Below are 15,140 nucleotides of genomic sequence, written 5' to 3' on the forward strand. Positions count from 1 at the left end.
GATAGAGTAGAACTGTCTCATAGGGCTTTCAAGGCTGCCACATCCTTCTCCCACGGAATGGCTGGTGAGTTTGAATCACCAACCTTTCAGTTGGCAGCAGCCAAGTATCCTTCCCAGACCACACAGAGAGGCAAGGTCCAGATAACACTGCATCTCCCTACACAGACTCAGCCTGGCAAAGGGCTGGCCGATGGATGGGAGGCAAGGCACACTTCCAGGAACAAACTCTCCTCTGCATACTGTATTCTCCCAGATTACTCACTCACCAGGCCACCTTCACTAGTACTAGGGGTTCCCATTTTTAATACCTAGGATTATGAACAGGGCAGTGATTTCCCCTGACATAAGCGAGCATCAGAATCCCCCAGAGGACTCCTTAAAACATACAGTGTGGGACCCTACACCAGAATCTCTTCTGATTCAGTAGGTTTGATGGTTAACTTTATGTGTCAACTTGGCTAGCCTATGGTGCCCAGTTGCCTGACCAAATACTAGCCTAGTTGCTGCTATGAAGGTATCTTGTTGATTGTCGTTAACATTTACAACCAGTTGACTCTAAGTCAAGGTGATTACGCTTGATAATGTGGGTGGGCCTCATCCAATCAGTAGAAGGCCTTATGAGAAAAAACTGAGGTCACTGGGAGGAGGAATTCAGACTCAGTACTGCAACGTGGAAATCCTGCCAACCTGCACTGTGGATTTTGGGCTTGCCAGCCCCCATCATTACATGAGCCAACTCCTTAAAATATTCTCTCCTCTCTCTACATATACATATACATACATATACATGTATATAAAACCAGTAAGTCCTATTGGTTCTGTTTTCCTGGCGAATCCTGACTAATATAGTAGGTCTGGGCCAGGGCCTGAGAATTTACCTCTAACTCCCAGATGGTACTGATCCTGGGACCCCATTTTGAGAACCACTGCACAAGGGGACCCTCACCTCTCCATCCAACAGAACCAACAATAAATTAGGATACCAGGTAGTCTGTAGACTGGGCTAGAGTAGGACTCACAGCATGGTACACAAACCCAATAGGCTTCACCTACAATTACCTGGGATTTCCATGATTCCACAGACTGCAGAAGGATGAGGGAGATGCCCAGTGCAACCTGCCTGAAATCTGGCTGGTCTGATGCAGGGGTGCTTATCTATAGGGATGGAGGGGAAGCAGCCTGCTTTGTACACTGTGTAGCCTACGTGCCAATGAGAAGACAAGTGTTTTGTGGACCCTGTGTGAGTGTGTGTTATTTTTTTTTAATTGTACTTTAGATGAAGGTTTACAGAACAAATAGTTTCTCATTAAACAGTTAGTACACATATTATTTTATGACAATGGTTAACAACCCCACAACAGTCAACACTGTCCCTTCTCAACCTTGGATTCCCTATTACCAGCTTTCCTGTCCCCTCCTGCCTTCTAGGCCTTGTCCCTGGACTGTTGTGCCCCATTAGTCTCGTTTTGTTTTATGGGGCTGTCTAATCTTTGGCTGAATGGTGAACCTCAGGAGTGACTTCATTACTGAGCTAAAAGGGTGTCCAGGGGGCATAATGTGTTATTTCTTGACCTATCTTGCTGGTCTATAGTGGCTTGAGCTCCAGGCCCTCCTAATAAGTTAAGGCCATCAGCAGGGGGCTCGCTAGAGACGCAGCAAGCACTGATATCACCAGCAGTGCTGTTTCTGTGTGGCTGCAGAGAAACAGCTGGTTTGAGTTTGGCTACACACTGACATTTCACCATTGTGTGAACACTTGGGGTTTTTCTGTGTGTGAGGCTGGAGTGAAGAAAGGGGAAAGGGAGGGTGGTCATGGACCACTGAAGCTGAGAAGTGATGTCCTGTGTATACACAACGTGCAACCAGATTAGCATCTGAAAGAAGTCTCCTGCCTGATATGGCAGCAGCCAGGCCAAACCCACAATGACTTTCCAGTTGGCTCACAAGGCAGTGGTCCCTTTTTTCTCCTGTTTTTCTTTTATTATATTTTTATAGAGGCTCTATTGTAATGGCAACAGATCGCATTTCACCGCTTGTATTTAATTTCAGGAGCTTGTAAGCACATCGGGGCTGAGGTTTTGTAGAATTCCACCACTTGGTTGGGAACTCAGCCCCAAAGCACTTAGCCTTTTCCGCCATGGATGATGGATGGATACGGACAAAACAGGGCCATTCCCAAAGACAGTGTTCCATCAGTGTTATGGATGTGAATTGTGTCCCTCCTCCCCCCACCACACACATACGTTCAAGTCCAAACCCTGGTGCCTGTGAATGTGACCTGGTTTGGAAATGAGGGTCTTTGCAGCTGTTACCAGTTAACATGAGGTCACACAGGAGTGTGATAGGTCTTAATCCAATAAGAAAAAAACAAAAAACAAACCCAAACCTGTTGCTATCGAGTCGATTCTGACTCACAGCAACCTTATAGGACAGAGCAGAACTGCCCCATAGGGTTTTCAAGGAGCGGCTGGTGGATTCGAACTGCCGACCTTTTGGTTAACAGCCGAGCTGGTAACCACTGCGCCCCCAGGGCTCCAAATCCAATCTGAGCGGTGTCCTTATAAAAGAGGAGAGGAGACACAGAGAGACACACAGGGGGAAGATGGCCACGTGAAAATGGAGGCAGAGACTGGAGTAGTGCATCCACAAGTCAAGAATCACCAAGGATCACCGCCCATAGTCCGAAGCTAGAAGAGAGGTAGGGAACAGATTCTGAGTCTCCAGAAAGAACCCACCCTACCAACACCTTGATTTTGGACTCCTAGACTCCGGATCTGTGAGGGAATAAATTTCTGATGTTTTAAGCCGCCCAGATTGTGGTACCATGTTAGGCAACCCTCGGAAACCAACACGCTAAGTAAGGAGGTAAGGCATGCGCTGGCGAGGTCAAAGCTGGAAAAAGAACCTCTCTCCTGTAAAAGGATACGTGAAAGGGCAATGAAGAGCCAGACAGGTAGCAGCCTACACTGGCCAGCTCCCCTTGGACTTCAAGAGGTATGTGTGCTACATGAAAGTATACTATATATAAGCTCAGAGGAGCAACAATTAGAAAAAGCCTTTGAGCTGAGGCTGAGATCGGTGTCTCTTCTCGAATAGGCCCTAATTCCCTGGCACACCTGGCACAGGACCTTCTTGTGAAGGGTGACTGCATAGTCTCTGGAAGGATGCCGAGAGGTGGAAGGTTTTGGCTGCTAGCAGGTTCATGCACCACGCCCATGCCCACAGAACCACATCCACACCCAGAACCAAGCTGACGTCCTAGAACCACGCCCACTTCCCCAGAACCACGACGACCTCCACAGGGCCACGCCCACCAAGAACCACACCCACCTTTCCAGAACCACATCCACCTCAGAGCCACACCCGCTCTAGGACCACGCCCCCTCCCAAAGCATCCCCGCTATGAGCCCCTCCCGGGCAGGATCCCTGTCTCCAAGGTCTCTGCATTACCATCTCCCCCACCTTCCACCCCCTTCCCACTCTAGGTCTCCGGAATGAACACAGTGTGAACGCACATGCCCATGTTCCTTTCATGGAACTGGAACTACACGCATGAAGATCACAGGGCAGGCAGGTACCATCTGTGGATCTGATCCAAGGCAGCCAGGTCCGCTGCTGCTAGGCTGCTAATTCTCCACAAGGGATGCGTGGTTTTGAGTTTTATGGCTTGCTTTCTTGCAGGGCCTCTCAGGCAGCCTGGGGGGCTCTGAAGAGCGAACTCCGACTGCCAACCACCTCACCATGCTCTGCGAGGTCACAGCCTGAAGGGTCCCCTCGTGAACTGATGCATCATCTCCTCTACCGCTCTCTGTCTGGCCAGGCTGAGCCCTTGGGAACAGGACGCTACCCCTGAACACTGGAGAGAGGAAGGAACTGCTCCCCAGCCAAAGAACACCAGGCAAGCCCTCCACTCCACTCCTGTGGGAACTCTGGGCTGTGGGAGGATGGGTACATTCTGCATTTCTGTCGTCTACACCAGGACTAATACTTGTCGTTGTGCTATCTCCTAGAAGATTCTTGGGCATGGGGAATGATGCCACTGGATGCGAGGTTTCTGAAGCAAATGAGCTCCGTCCCTCCCCATTTCCCCCCAGGCCCACCATATTTCCAGGGCAATGGTGACTCAGTGGTAGAATTCTCGCCTTCCGTGGGAGAGTCCCAGGTTTGATCCCCAGCCAAAGTATCTCATGGACAGCCACCACCCGTCTGTCAGTGGAGGCTTGCATGTTGCTATGATGCTGAACAAGCTTCAGTAGAGCTTCCGGACTAAGATGGACTAGGAAGAAAGGCCTGGCGATCTACTTCTGAAAATCAGCCAATGAAAACCCTCGGGATAAGAATGGTCCGAGCCCCCCAATCCATCATGGAGATGGCCAGGAACAGGCAGCATTTTGTTCTGTTGTGCATGGGGTCACCATGAGGCAGGCTGACAACAGCTACCATTTTCTGTCAAGAAATTGCATGGACTTTGATCAAAGGTAAATGGAGCCAACCCTGTTGTCTCATGGACAGCATCTGCCAAGACAGTATCACTGTAAATCCAAGATGAAGACAAGGACGACAGCATGACAGACTTGCACTTGGGACCAACCCACCAAAACCACATCAGTTTGCTTTGATAGCCGGAACTATGCTTTAAAAGGAGCATCCCAAGCAATCTTAGAATTCTGTGACGGTCTGAGAGAGAGCAAGACAGTAAATATTCCCATTGTTCCCTTGAAGGAGGCCTGGTGGTGCAGTGGTTAAGCGCTCGGCTGTGCGAACCCACTCAGCAGCTCTGAGGGAGAAAGACCTGGCGATCTGCTCCCGTAAAGATTACAGCCTAGAGAACCCTATGAAGCAGTTCTACTCTGTCACTTGGGGTTGCTATGAGCCAAAAATCAACTGGCCGGCACCTAAAATTGTTCTCTTGCAGGAAAAAACTGTCCAGCTCCCTTTGAAAAGTATTTCATTTTCAGGGAAGAGACCCTCAACCCCAGTCTCCTCACCTGCTGGATGAAAGAGTCTTTCCTGGGCAGCAGGGCTGAGGACATGAGGGATGCTGCCTAGGGGACCATGTCTTGCTTGGGGACGGAAGCCCCTCAACCTGAGCTTGGGGTGCCTGGCACCCCCATTCAAGTTCCTGTGGTAAACCACCACAGCCTGGGAAGGCCGCCACATGCCTGACTGGCAGGGGGTGGGTGTCGGCTACTGAAGGAAGTCACAGGCCTCTGTTGAAGAAAACAGTGTCTACACTTTTCCCAGGAGACACCAGGCTTCTTTTTTTTAATTCAAGAATAGCATGGTGTGAACTAGAGAAACTGTTGTTTCTGCAATAGGACTTTCACCTCCTTGATCAGTCTCCTTCTGAGGCTTGGTAAGTCCAGACTGGCATTCCTGGAGTGACCTTGGCCAGACTGTCCCGAAAAAGGCCAGGGCACGGTCCACTATGCTTCTTGCCAGGTGGACATGACCACGGTACACATCCCTCTGCACTCGTCTGCCCACCCGAGGCTCACTCCCTCCCTCTTTCTCTTGCCTCTCTCTCTCCTTCTTCTCGCTCTCTTGCTCTCCCTCTCCTCTTTCCACCCTCTCTCTCTTTTGTTCTCTCTCCCTTCTCTTTCTCATTTTCTTCTCTTTCTCACATTTGCTCTCTCTCTCCTTCTCTTGCTCTTTCTTCTCTCTCCCCTCTTTCTCTTCTGGACACTCTCTTTTCTCCTCTCCCTGTCTCTTTCTGTCTTTCTCTCCTCTCTCTCCTTTCTCTGTCTCTCTCAGTCTGTCTGTCTCTCTCTCACATACACACACAATTGCGCATGTATTTTCTGTGGATATAAATTAGCTTCTGAAGAAGAAAAGCCTTAGAAATGCTTCTTGATCTCAATGCTCACACCATGACTACCGTAGCTTATATGGGATCACATGACTCCATCAGAAACAGAATCCAATCTTTCCAATGTCACAAACTATTTTTTTTACATAAACACTGTTCCATTTTTTACGATATGATTATACAGTATTCCTCTAAGTCTCAGAAATATATAGTTAATCATCGGGGGCACATTCTATCAAATGAAGATTGACCTGTAAAATACAGACACATAGTCACTAACTTGCCAGGACTTTGACATTCTGGGCCCTATGACTGCATTTTCTACCGAGGTCCCTTTGGAACTTCAGGAATTAATCCTTGATGAGGTCCAAGATGGGCCTTCTTTGGCTTGAATTCCACTTATGGGACCCATGTTGTAGCAATATTCAAAATATCCAGTATTAGAATCGTCCTTCCCATTGGCAAGGAGAAACTAGATGCCCAGATGTGAACTGACTCCTCAGATCCAGGAAGGGTCTGGCATCTTCCATCACCCTGCTGGGCACGCACAGCCTCAATGTTGATGTTGCCTCTAAGGCAGTGTGACTTGACACCTTCATTAACGCTGCACTAGAAGTTGATGCAGTGGTTTCCAGTGCTCAGAAAACATGACACTTATAAAAAACATATTTATCATGAAAACATATACATAACAAAAAAGTCCCTATTATAGCTGTAATGGAGCAGAAAATGTCCTGGGTGTGGAGTTAAACACCCAGTCCCATTATTTTGAGTCACTTTAAGAGGTGATTTTTGGGTTAGCCAAAAAAATGCCTGGGCTTCAGTTTCCTCATCCATCAAATGGGGACAAGCATTCCTCCCGGGGATGCTGGAGGGACTAATGGACTATTGGATGTAAAAGAGCTTTTTATATAGGAAAGTACTAGAAAATGTGAGCTGTTCTTAATGACCGTCTGTTAGACTGTTCTTCGCTGCCATCGAGTCAGGCCCCTGCTCATGGCGACCTCATGCACGACGGAATGAAATGCTGCCTGGCCCTGCACCATCCCCATGATTGGTTGCAGATCTGACTGTTGTAAACCACAGGGCTTTTGGTGACTGATTTTTGCAAGTAGATCACCAGGCCTTTCTTCCTAGTCTTTCTTAGTCTAGAAGTGCTGCTGAAACCTGTTCAGCATCAAAGCAACACACAGGCCTCACTGATAGAAGGATGGTGGCTGTCCATGATGTGCCTTGGCCAGGAATCGAACCTGTGTCTCCAGCATGGAAATCGAGGATTCTATTACTGAACCACCATTGCCCTCATCTATGTCAGATTACGCACCATTTACAAGAAATTATCCTTGCTTTGTGCTGTGATTTTATATCCTCTTTCCTAAACAGATGTGAGGTATTCAGTCATAATTGAAATCAACTTTACTTTTCGAAGCTACATCATATCTAGTGAAATGCTTTTGAGTGCCAGAGGCAGTTCTGCGTTCGATATTACATTATATGTGACAGTGGCATTTTCACGACAAAGCCAGCAAAGTTAATAATGGGAGGCATCAGAATTTAGTTTTAAGTATAAGTCAAGATAAGAAGAAAAAAGCATGCATCAAGGGGACGAGGAGGAAAGTAGATCCACTAGCAGAGACAAATGGCGTGGACATATGCTGTACTGTCTGGCTACTAGCCAACACTCTCCCTCCATAAAAACATAAGACAGCGTTATTTCCCAGGCAATAAAAACCTCAGAGATGAATTCTGCCACATGTGGGCAAGCCAGCCCCACCTCCCACCGAGTCCTCATGCCTGGGGAACGGAATTGAACACCACATCTTCAAAGAGAGTGCTTGGTAAACATACTACTGGTTTTACAACCCTTATCCTCAACGCCAACCACTGGAGAACACATTTTCTCAACGTTGCCCCAACTTACTGGTCAAGGGTCTTGCTTTCTGAAAACACTCTTTGGAGAAGTGGGATGCATTTCCACCTTGCCCTTTCAAGCGATATGAAAGTGGGAGGCCACGGGGGACAGGTATCAGCAGTCTCCTTACCTTGAGCCGTTCACCTGGTTGGGGTTACATTCCATCTTGATGGTGACCCTGGTGGGGGGCTGAGACAGCCAGTCCTGCTGAGGGACGCGTGGACTCATCTTTGACGTCTGTCCATAATCGTTGGAGGAGGATGCAGTCATCTCTGTCTTGGCCAGGTGCGGTGTTCCGTAGGCACACTCAAACAGCGACTGGTCCTCGCTCACGACAGATAATGCTTCCTGAATGCCCAAAGAGACAGATACTCAGGACATCCCAAAGGACAGTCATGTTTCAAGAAGCTGTTGACTTCAGAGTCACTTCTAAGTGGGACTACATCCTAGGTTGTTTTCATGAGATCCATTTCTACCTTTCAGAAGCAGAAAAGGACCTTGCTGTCTTCCCTCCAGACCATACGAGTCAGGACTGGCCAGCCTAGAAAAACTTATGCAGGTCCTGAAGCATCCCAGGCTTGACTGCAGCCGAGCAGATAATACCCACTTTAATCTCAACTTAAGGAAGTAGAATTTCAAAGGTCTTAGAAGACATCCAATTGCATGTGTCATTATTTGACAAATGCAATCTATAATTCAAGCAGACAGGGTACAGAACGGTGATGAAGATTAAAAAAAGTAATGCAAAGGCTAACACCTAAGCATCTAGCAAAACTGCCACATTCCCAGGAGATTTTGAGGAAGAGGTACTCAGAAGAAGAGTGAGGGGGGGAAATGGAGGGCCAAATGTCAAGCAGTCAAAGATATGAATTTTTCCACTCTAAGTTATTAGCTGCAATAGAGTTTGAAGTGGTGCTTCCATAATGGTGAACATCTGGATGATAAATGAACAACAACAAAAAGCTGTGAACTATCCAGATGCGTCCAAATACAAGGATGTTTAAAATATCTGCATCACTGTCTTTACTTTTTATTAACATGTTTGCTCTCTTGCATGGTTAGGTAAGAAGAAACAGAAAACTCTTATTGTTGGATGTTTTCTTTTTCCTGTGGTTTTAAGTTAAACAAGTTGTTAGCCTCTGGCTATTCCTGTACTCTAGAGCCAAGTCAGCAAAGGTGAACTTGATTTGGAAATTTCAACACAGAGCAACCACGAGACAATACGACGTGGTTTATATAACAGAAAAAGTAATCGTGCGTGATAGCACATTTTTATTTCAGTCCCTTGGCATTCTCAGTATTGCTATCACCTAGTGAGAAACTGGAGTCCCTGGGTGATGCAAATGGTTAACATGCTTGGCTGTTAACTGAAAGGTTGGAGGTTTGAGTCCACCTTGGAAGAAAGCCTGGGAATCTACTTCTAACAAGTCAGCCATTGACAACCCTATGGAATGCAGTTCTGCTCTGACCCACATGGACTTGCCATGAGTCGGAGTCAACCTGATGGCAACTGGTTTTATAAGAAACCAATACTGGTTGGAGTACTAATTTTTCAAATGGAACTTTGGGCCCAGAGGGGACCACAGAGACCTTCTAGTCCAAATTTCTCATCTCCAAATGAAAAATAGGTGATCCAATAGGATCCAGATGTACCTTGAAGCGAACTCGCCAAGACCAACCAGACAATTAGTGATAAAACTGACTTATGTTCGGTCTTCTGCCCCTCCTGCCCCTACAGCCGACAAGGTCCTTCTCGCACCTTTTGGTTTGGGATCTGTGTTTAAATTAATGCTACCTTTTTATTCCTTCAGTTGACCTTTAAATAATGAAGGATGCTCCCCATCAGTAACAGAGCCTTAGGAAGCAGCCATTCTAGGTAAAGGTCTTCCTCTATACCCTTAAGTATCATCATCTTTAGGGAACACAGGCAATTGTGTAACGACCCCTCACATCCAGTGGATACTCCTCCATCAGTCTAGCACACCCCTACCCACAGACCATCCACATCATTAAACAGTTTTTTCTAAGTCCTCAACTTTTTTCGTAGGCGCCCAAGTACATGAACTTCACTGCCGGATCCCCTGGACTACGAAGAATCAGAAGTAACAAACTCAAAGCTTCATCTGTCAGAGTGGTGACAGATGTCTGCGCATAGGTAACACCCCCCCACCCCCCACAAACTTCTTCAGCATCCCTAAAATCACAGCCCTGGTGACTCAGAGAGACTAAACCAGAGGTTTAAACAGTAATGCAAAACGCACACAAGACTCTGTTTTCCCAGCTGGAGAAACAGAATCAGCACAAGAAAAAAATTTTCAAAAATCAATGCGCTTGGAACTTAGTGCAAAATCAAACACTTCAACAAACAGAAACGCGCAAGGCAGCACCACAGTTGAGCACGTAGAAATGGCATCTTAGACATCACGGAAAGTGGGTTACAAGGCTCTCTACTGGGTACAAAGTGTGTGGAAGAACAGAGGAATCTGCCTAAATTCAGAGAAGTGGCTTTATACCTGAAATAGACACCAGAGACTTAGTGTTGTCGTATTAAATAATAAACGAGAAAATTACAGCTGCTTAAATAATTTTTGCAAAACAGACACTCCCTTCCCCCCGGAAGCACTGGATAGAAGGATTTCACACAGGCACAACAGAAAACAAGGCTGGTGGCTTGCTTTGCCCTTCTCCTTCCTGTCCTGAAGCCTCAACCAAGGCTTATAGGGGAATAACATACGATGTAATGTTAGCTTTGGCTCACGAGTAACGAGACGCATTTATAAAGGTGCGATTTAGATCAGAAATTGGCAGAAATCGCTTACAAATAATGGACGGGCTGACTTTTAAATTACAAACTAAAAAGAAAATGGCTCCAACCACAAAAAAAAAAAAAAAAAGAAAGAAAAGCAATAACTTTAAAATAGTAGTATATCTCCCAGATCAAGTAAGGTACTTTTGAAAACAAAGCCACTGACCAAATAAATGTTGTGTAAGATTGAACAGCCTGGGCCAAAACATTAGAACTAAAATGAGGCGGAAATGTGTGTTTGGAGGGGGAGGAATCCATTCTCACATCTGGTGAAGCATTATTTCAGCACATGGTTTTCTAAAGAAAGAAATCAAAGTTAATTGAGATTGATTTTTTTTTTAAACCTTACGAAAGCTAGAGACACACATCTTTTTTTCTTTTTTTAATCTTCATTTTAAAACTCTTCTCGAAGTTAATATTGCACATGAATGAGAAAGTAATACACTGCAGAATCTCAAAAGCAACTCCAGAGTTGTCTGCTCCCATAGAGAAAAAACAGCCTAAAAATGAGGAAGGTTCAGGATAAACGTTTGAAAAAGAGTCCACATTCTAGAAAGATAGAGCAATCAAAACCATGCCCCCAAAGGATTCTGATTAAACAAAAGCTTCAGAACACCTAGAATGAAGTAAAGCTCAGAAAAAGGAAACAAAAAAATAACACACACGTGCACACACACACACACACACACACTCTAGACAATTTAACACATTTTAACGGTGTAAAGAAGGGAAGAATCTTCAGAGTAGTCTTCAGAGACCTACTTCGACAGAAATGATCACTAAAGTTAACTGCGGTTCTTCAGAAGAAAACAAGCACTACAGACCAAGTGCCTCTGGGCTCCTCACTTGACTTTTCTCTGTGCGCTTTGGTTAAAGGATGAATGACAAAGGCAGATGCACAGGATTCTCCCTGCCCAGCAGCCCCTGGACTTCAAAGGGGAGAGAGGATCTAGCGCCCGTAGGATTAAAGCTAGAGAGGAGGGCCGAACACAGGCCTGGTAACCTGGAACACATGAGCTCGTTAAATCCAGCTCTGCAAGCGCCTCTTCCTGGCCTTGACTCAGGTCCCGGCTTTCCTGCCCTCTGGCCTCTTGCTCCTTTGTTGAGTGGGGATGTCACTACCTACCTGCCTGCCTGCCAGGGGCATCGGCAGACGCCTTAGTTAACATGTATAGATTATTCTCGCAAAACCTCCCGCCAGCCACGAGGCTTGGGAACTGTTTGGGTTCCTTTATAGCAGAGAATTCGAAAAACGTCAAAGCCTGGCAGAAATGTGGCATAATAATTTAATATGCTTGCCTCTATGTAACTATAAAAAGCCCTGAACTTTAGATTGGTGTGTGCTAGTGTATGGGGGTGTTTTTTTCCTGTAGCTCCAGGAAAGTTGGGATATTCCAATGTGGCAAGTGGTGGATTACCAATGCCATATTTTTAAATAAACTTAAATTCATAAAACATGTACTTTTTAAACAAATCGCCTGTAAACAAAAGGTACTGCTATGCTAATGCTACGGTGTTTATTATTTCATTTATATACCATATACACAAATAACGTTAAGAAGATTGTTCCTTTGGATTATGGTCATGGAATAACAGTTTACCTGTAGTTACAGAAAGGGGTGAGGATTCAACTAGATTATATTGCAGATTCTAAGACTCAAATACCCTTCTGTTTCCAAGTAACTAAATTTGGGTACAATGAAGAATCCAAAATGCTTAGATCCATGAACTCAAAAGGATAAATCAAACATCGGATGCACTCTGTGCAAATATTGACATTTCCAGCAAAAGATTTCAGGATCCTGATGCCTCTCCACAAAAGACTGTTAGCTTTAGGAAGCCAAATGGCATCTTAAATCAGTCGTCTGCCTTTTCTGTCAGAATACTCATTTCATTACAAGCCAATCCAAACTCTTCCTAAATTTTTCTTGCCCATATCTAAGCAAAATTTGGTACATCACTTAACTCCTTATACTGTGATGAATAAAATATCTTCCAGTCACTTTCTCTTGACTCATAAACAGCTGATCCATCGCATAGTAAGTAAAATGGCCTGGGAAGCATTTTACATGTATTCTCTTATTAATTCACATATCACTGGATTTTAAAATACACAATTTTTCACACTTTTCCAGTTTGGAAATGTGGAGGCATCTGATAATCAATAGCACGTCATAGTTTAATTGGCAGCTTTGTTCTTCTTTGATAGCAGATGAAATAATGATACATTTTATAATCAGTGTGTTATGGATTGAACTGTGTCCTCCCCAAAACATGTGTTGAAATCCTAACCCCTGTACCTGTTAATAGGACCCTGTTTGGAAACAGGGGTTTTCTTTTGTGATGTTAATGAGTTCTTACTGAGGTAGGATGGGTTCTAAACATAATCACCTCCGGGTTACACAAAGGTCAGAATAGACACTGAGACATACACAGGAGGAAGGCACATGTCAAGGGACACCAAGGGACTCACAGGGCTGCTGACAGGGAAGGACCTCTCCCTAGAGCCATGCCCTGAATTCAGACTTGTAGCCTCTGAAACTGTGAGAAAATCCATTTCTGTTCTTTAAAGCCACCCAGTACGGTATTTCTCTTACGGCAACTCTAGATAACTAAGATAGCATGGGATCTTAAATTGTATCGGATATGGTGATTTAATCCTTACAATTGTCCTGTGATGTCAATGGTCACCCCCTCCACAGATGAGGATACAGGATTAGAGGAGAGAAGGAAAGTCCACAGTTACTTCTGTTGTGTCTCTGAGTGGAATCATCCCCTAAAGCTGCACACTAGCCCCTCTCTTGGTGTTATTAGAAGGAAGAAGAGATGGGTCAAGGGAAGTTTCATGGAAAAAAAAAAAGTGCTTCACTGCCCTGTCTTGTCATGGATGTGGAAAGATCAGGGCTGTTTCTCACAGAGAAGAGCTGGAACCACGTAGAGAGAGAGCTGGTGGTAACAAGAGTCAGAGGAAGGATGAAGGTATAAACACCCAGGGTTTTGGATGGAATTAAAGGGTCAGGAAAGTAAGTGCAGAGCCTGTTGGACACCGGCAAGGAGTCCTATAAGTACAACATGCTTTTCTCCCAGGGTGGTGCAAATGGTTTACCGCACTCAGCTGCTAACCGAAATGTTGGAGGTTCAAGTCTACCCAGAGGCACCTCGGAAAAGAGGCCTGGTGATCTCCTACTAAAAAATCAGCCATAGAAAACCCTAGGGAGCACAGTTCTCCTCTGACACATACAGGGTTGCCATGCGTTGCAATCAATGGAGTCGACTCCATGGCAACTTTTTTTCTTTTTATTATTATTAGAGATATGCAACAATAGGTCCCCAGACACAGATATGCAACAATAGGTCCCCAGACACATTTAATTATTTCTTATTTAATGGTTTAAATCAACAAATCTTTTCTTTTCTTTGGTTAATCAGATTATTCGGACCCAAAGAGATGACTGAGTATTGGGATGCATTCCTTGCAAGTGGATGCCGTCCTTCTCTTAATGAATAATACGCAGGAAAAACAGGGCAGGGAGGTACACCATTTATCAATATGCTGGAGCCCTCATCACTTCAGTGGCCTTAGTGATATTGGAAAACTATTTATTAGGCTGTCTGACGCCCTATTGTTTATAGCTCCTTTTCAAGGAAAACAGCATGTAACAGATGCTTCTGGAAAGTCCAGCTCCTAAATCACATTTGGAGAAGGGAAATACAGCACAAACAATGCACCAAGAGAAGACCGCTCACTCTCTACCGCCATTAGCCCAACACCAACATGTCAGTCCTTCAGAAGCTTTTGTTCTACATGTGCAAACCATACTTGTGCAATTCTGATCCAGCCGCTATGTCACATAATGAGAAACTCCATGTGACCGGTGTGTCTTTTAACTATAACACGCCAAAAAAGCAAAACATTGTAAGCTAAAGATGCCTCATCAAGCTGGGTCTGAACCATTTTGTCCCCTTCTTGATATTACTTTCTTCTTGATTCCTCAGTGGAGGAAACATTTAAATCATATATTAAAGGCAGCATCTAGTTTCACATTCACGTTTTTCTAATTTAACACATTGCTATTTCAGACCTTCAAAAATATAAAAAATCTTGGATTGACCTCAAAGGAAACATGTATGTAGGCAAATGAAGTCCATCTAAAGAGCAGATTCCTCCAATATGGTATCGCTTCGCTATCAAACAGTTTTATAACTCACGATGCCAGCCCAGTGCCAAAGGAACAAGACCCAGGGTGGTGTCAACGATATAGACTCTTTATTGATAGAGTGCTTCAGGTTACTTCTTCACATTCCTATCTTTAACCACATCCGCCAGGGCAGATGCAGAGAAACTGATTTCTTCCTTTCTCGTCTTTTCTTTCTCTTTTCCCTTCTACAATTGCTTTTCCCTCCCCTCAGCATTAAAAAAAAAAAAAAATTCTATTGCCATCAAGTCAACTCTGACTCATGGTGATCTCACATGTGCCAGACTAGAACTACATGCTCTATAGGTTTTTTTCTTTTTTTAATTGTACTTCAGGTGAAGGCTTACAGAACAAATAGTTTCTCATGAAACAGTAGTACACCTATTGTTTTATGACATTGGTTAACAACCCCACAAC

At 44.9% G+C, this 15,140-nt stretch overlaps 1 protein-coding gene across 1 annotated transcript in view; it reads right to left on the bottom strand.

The window, feature by feature from the left end:
- The window catches only part of ERG (ETS transcription factor ERG), a 160,194-nt gene that overhangs the window by 84,525 nt on the left and 60,529 nt on the right, over positions 1 to 15,140 (bottom strand). Inside the window, exon 2 of the mRNA XM_023742138.1 lies at positions 7,852 to 8,069. Coding sequence (XP_023597906.1) covers positions 7,852 to 8,069 — 218 coding nt within the window. The remainder of the gene's footprint in view (positions 1 to 7,851; positions 8,070 to 15,140) is intronic.

Source organism: Trichechus manatus, unplaced genomic scaffold (genome assembly GCF_000243295.1).
Source record: "Trichechus manatus latirostris isolate Lorelei unplaced genomic scaffold, TriManLat1.0 scaffold00202, whole genome shotgun sequence".
Lineage (NCBI taxonomy): Eukaryota > Metazoa > Chordata > Mammalia > Sirenia > Trichechidae > Trichechus > Trichechus manatus.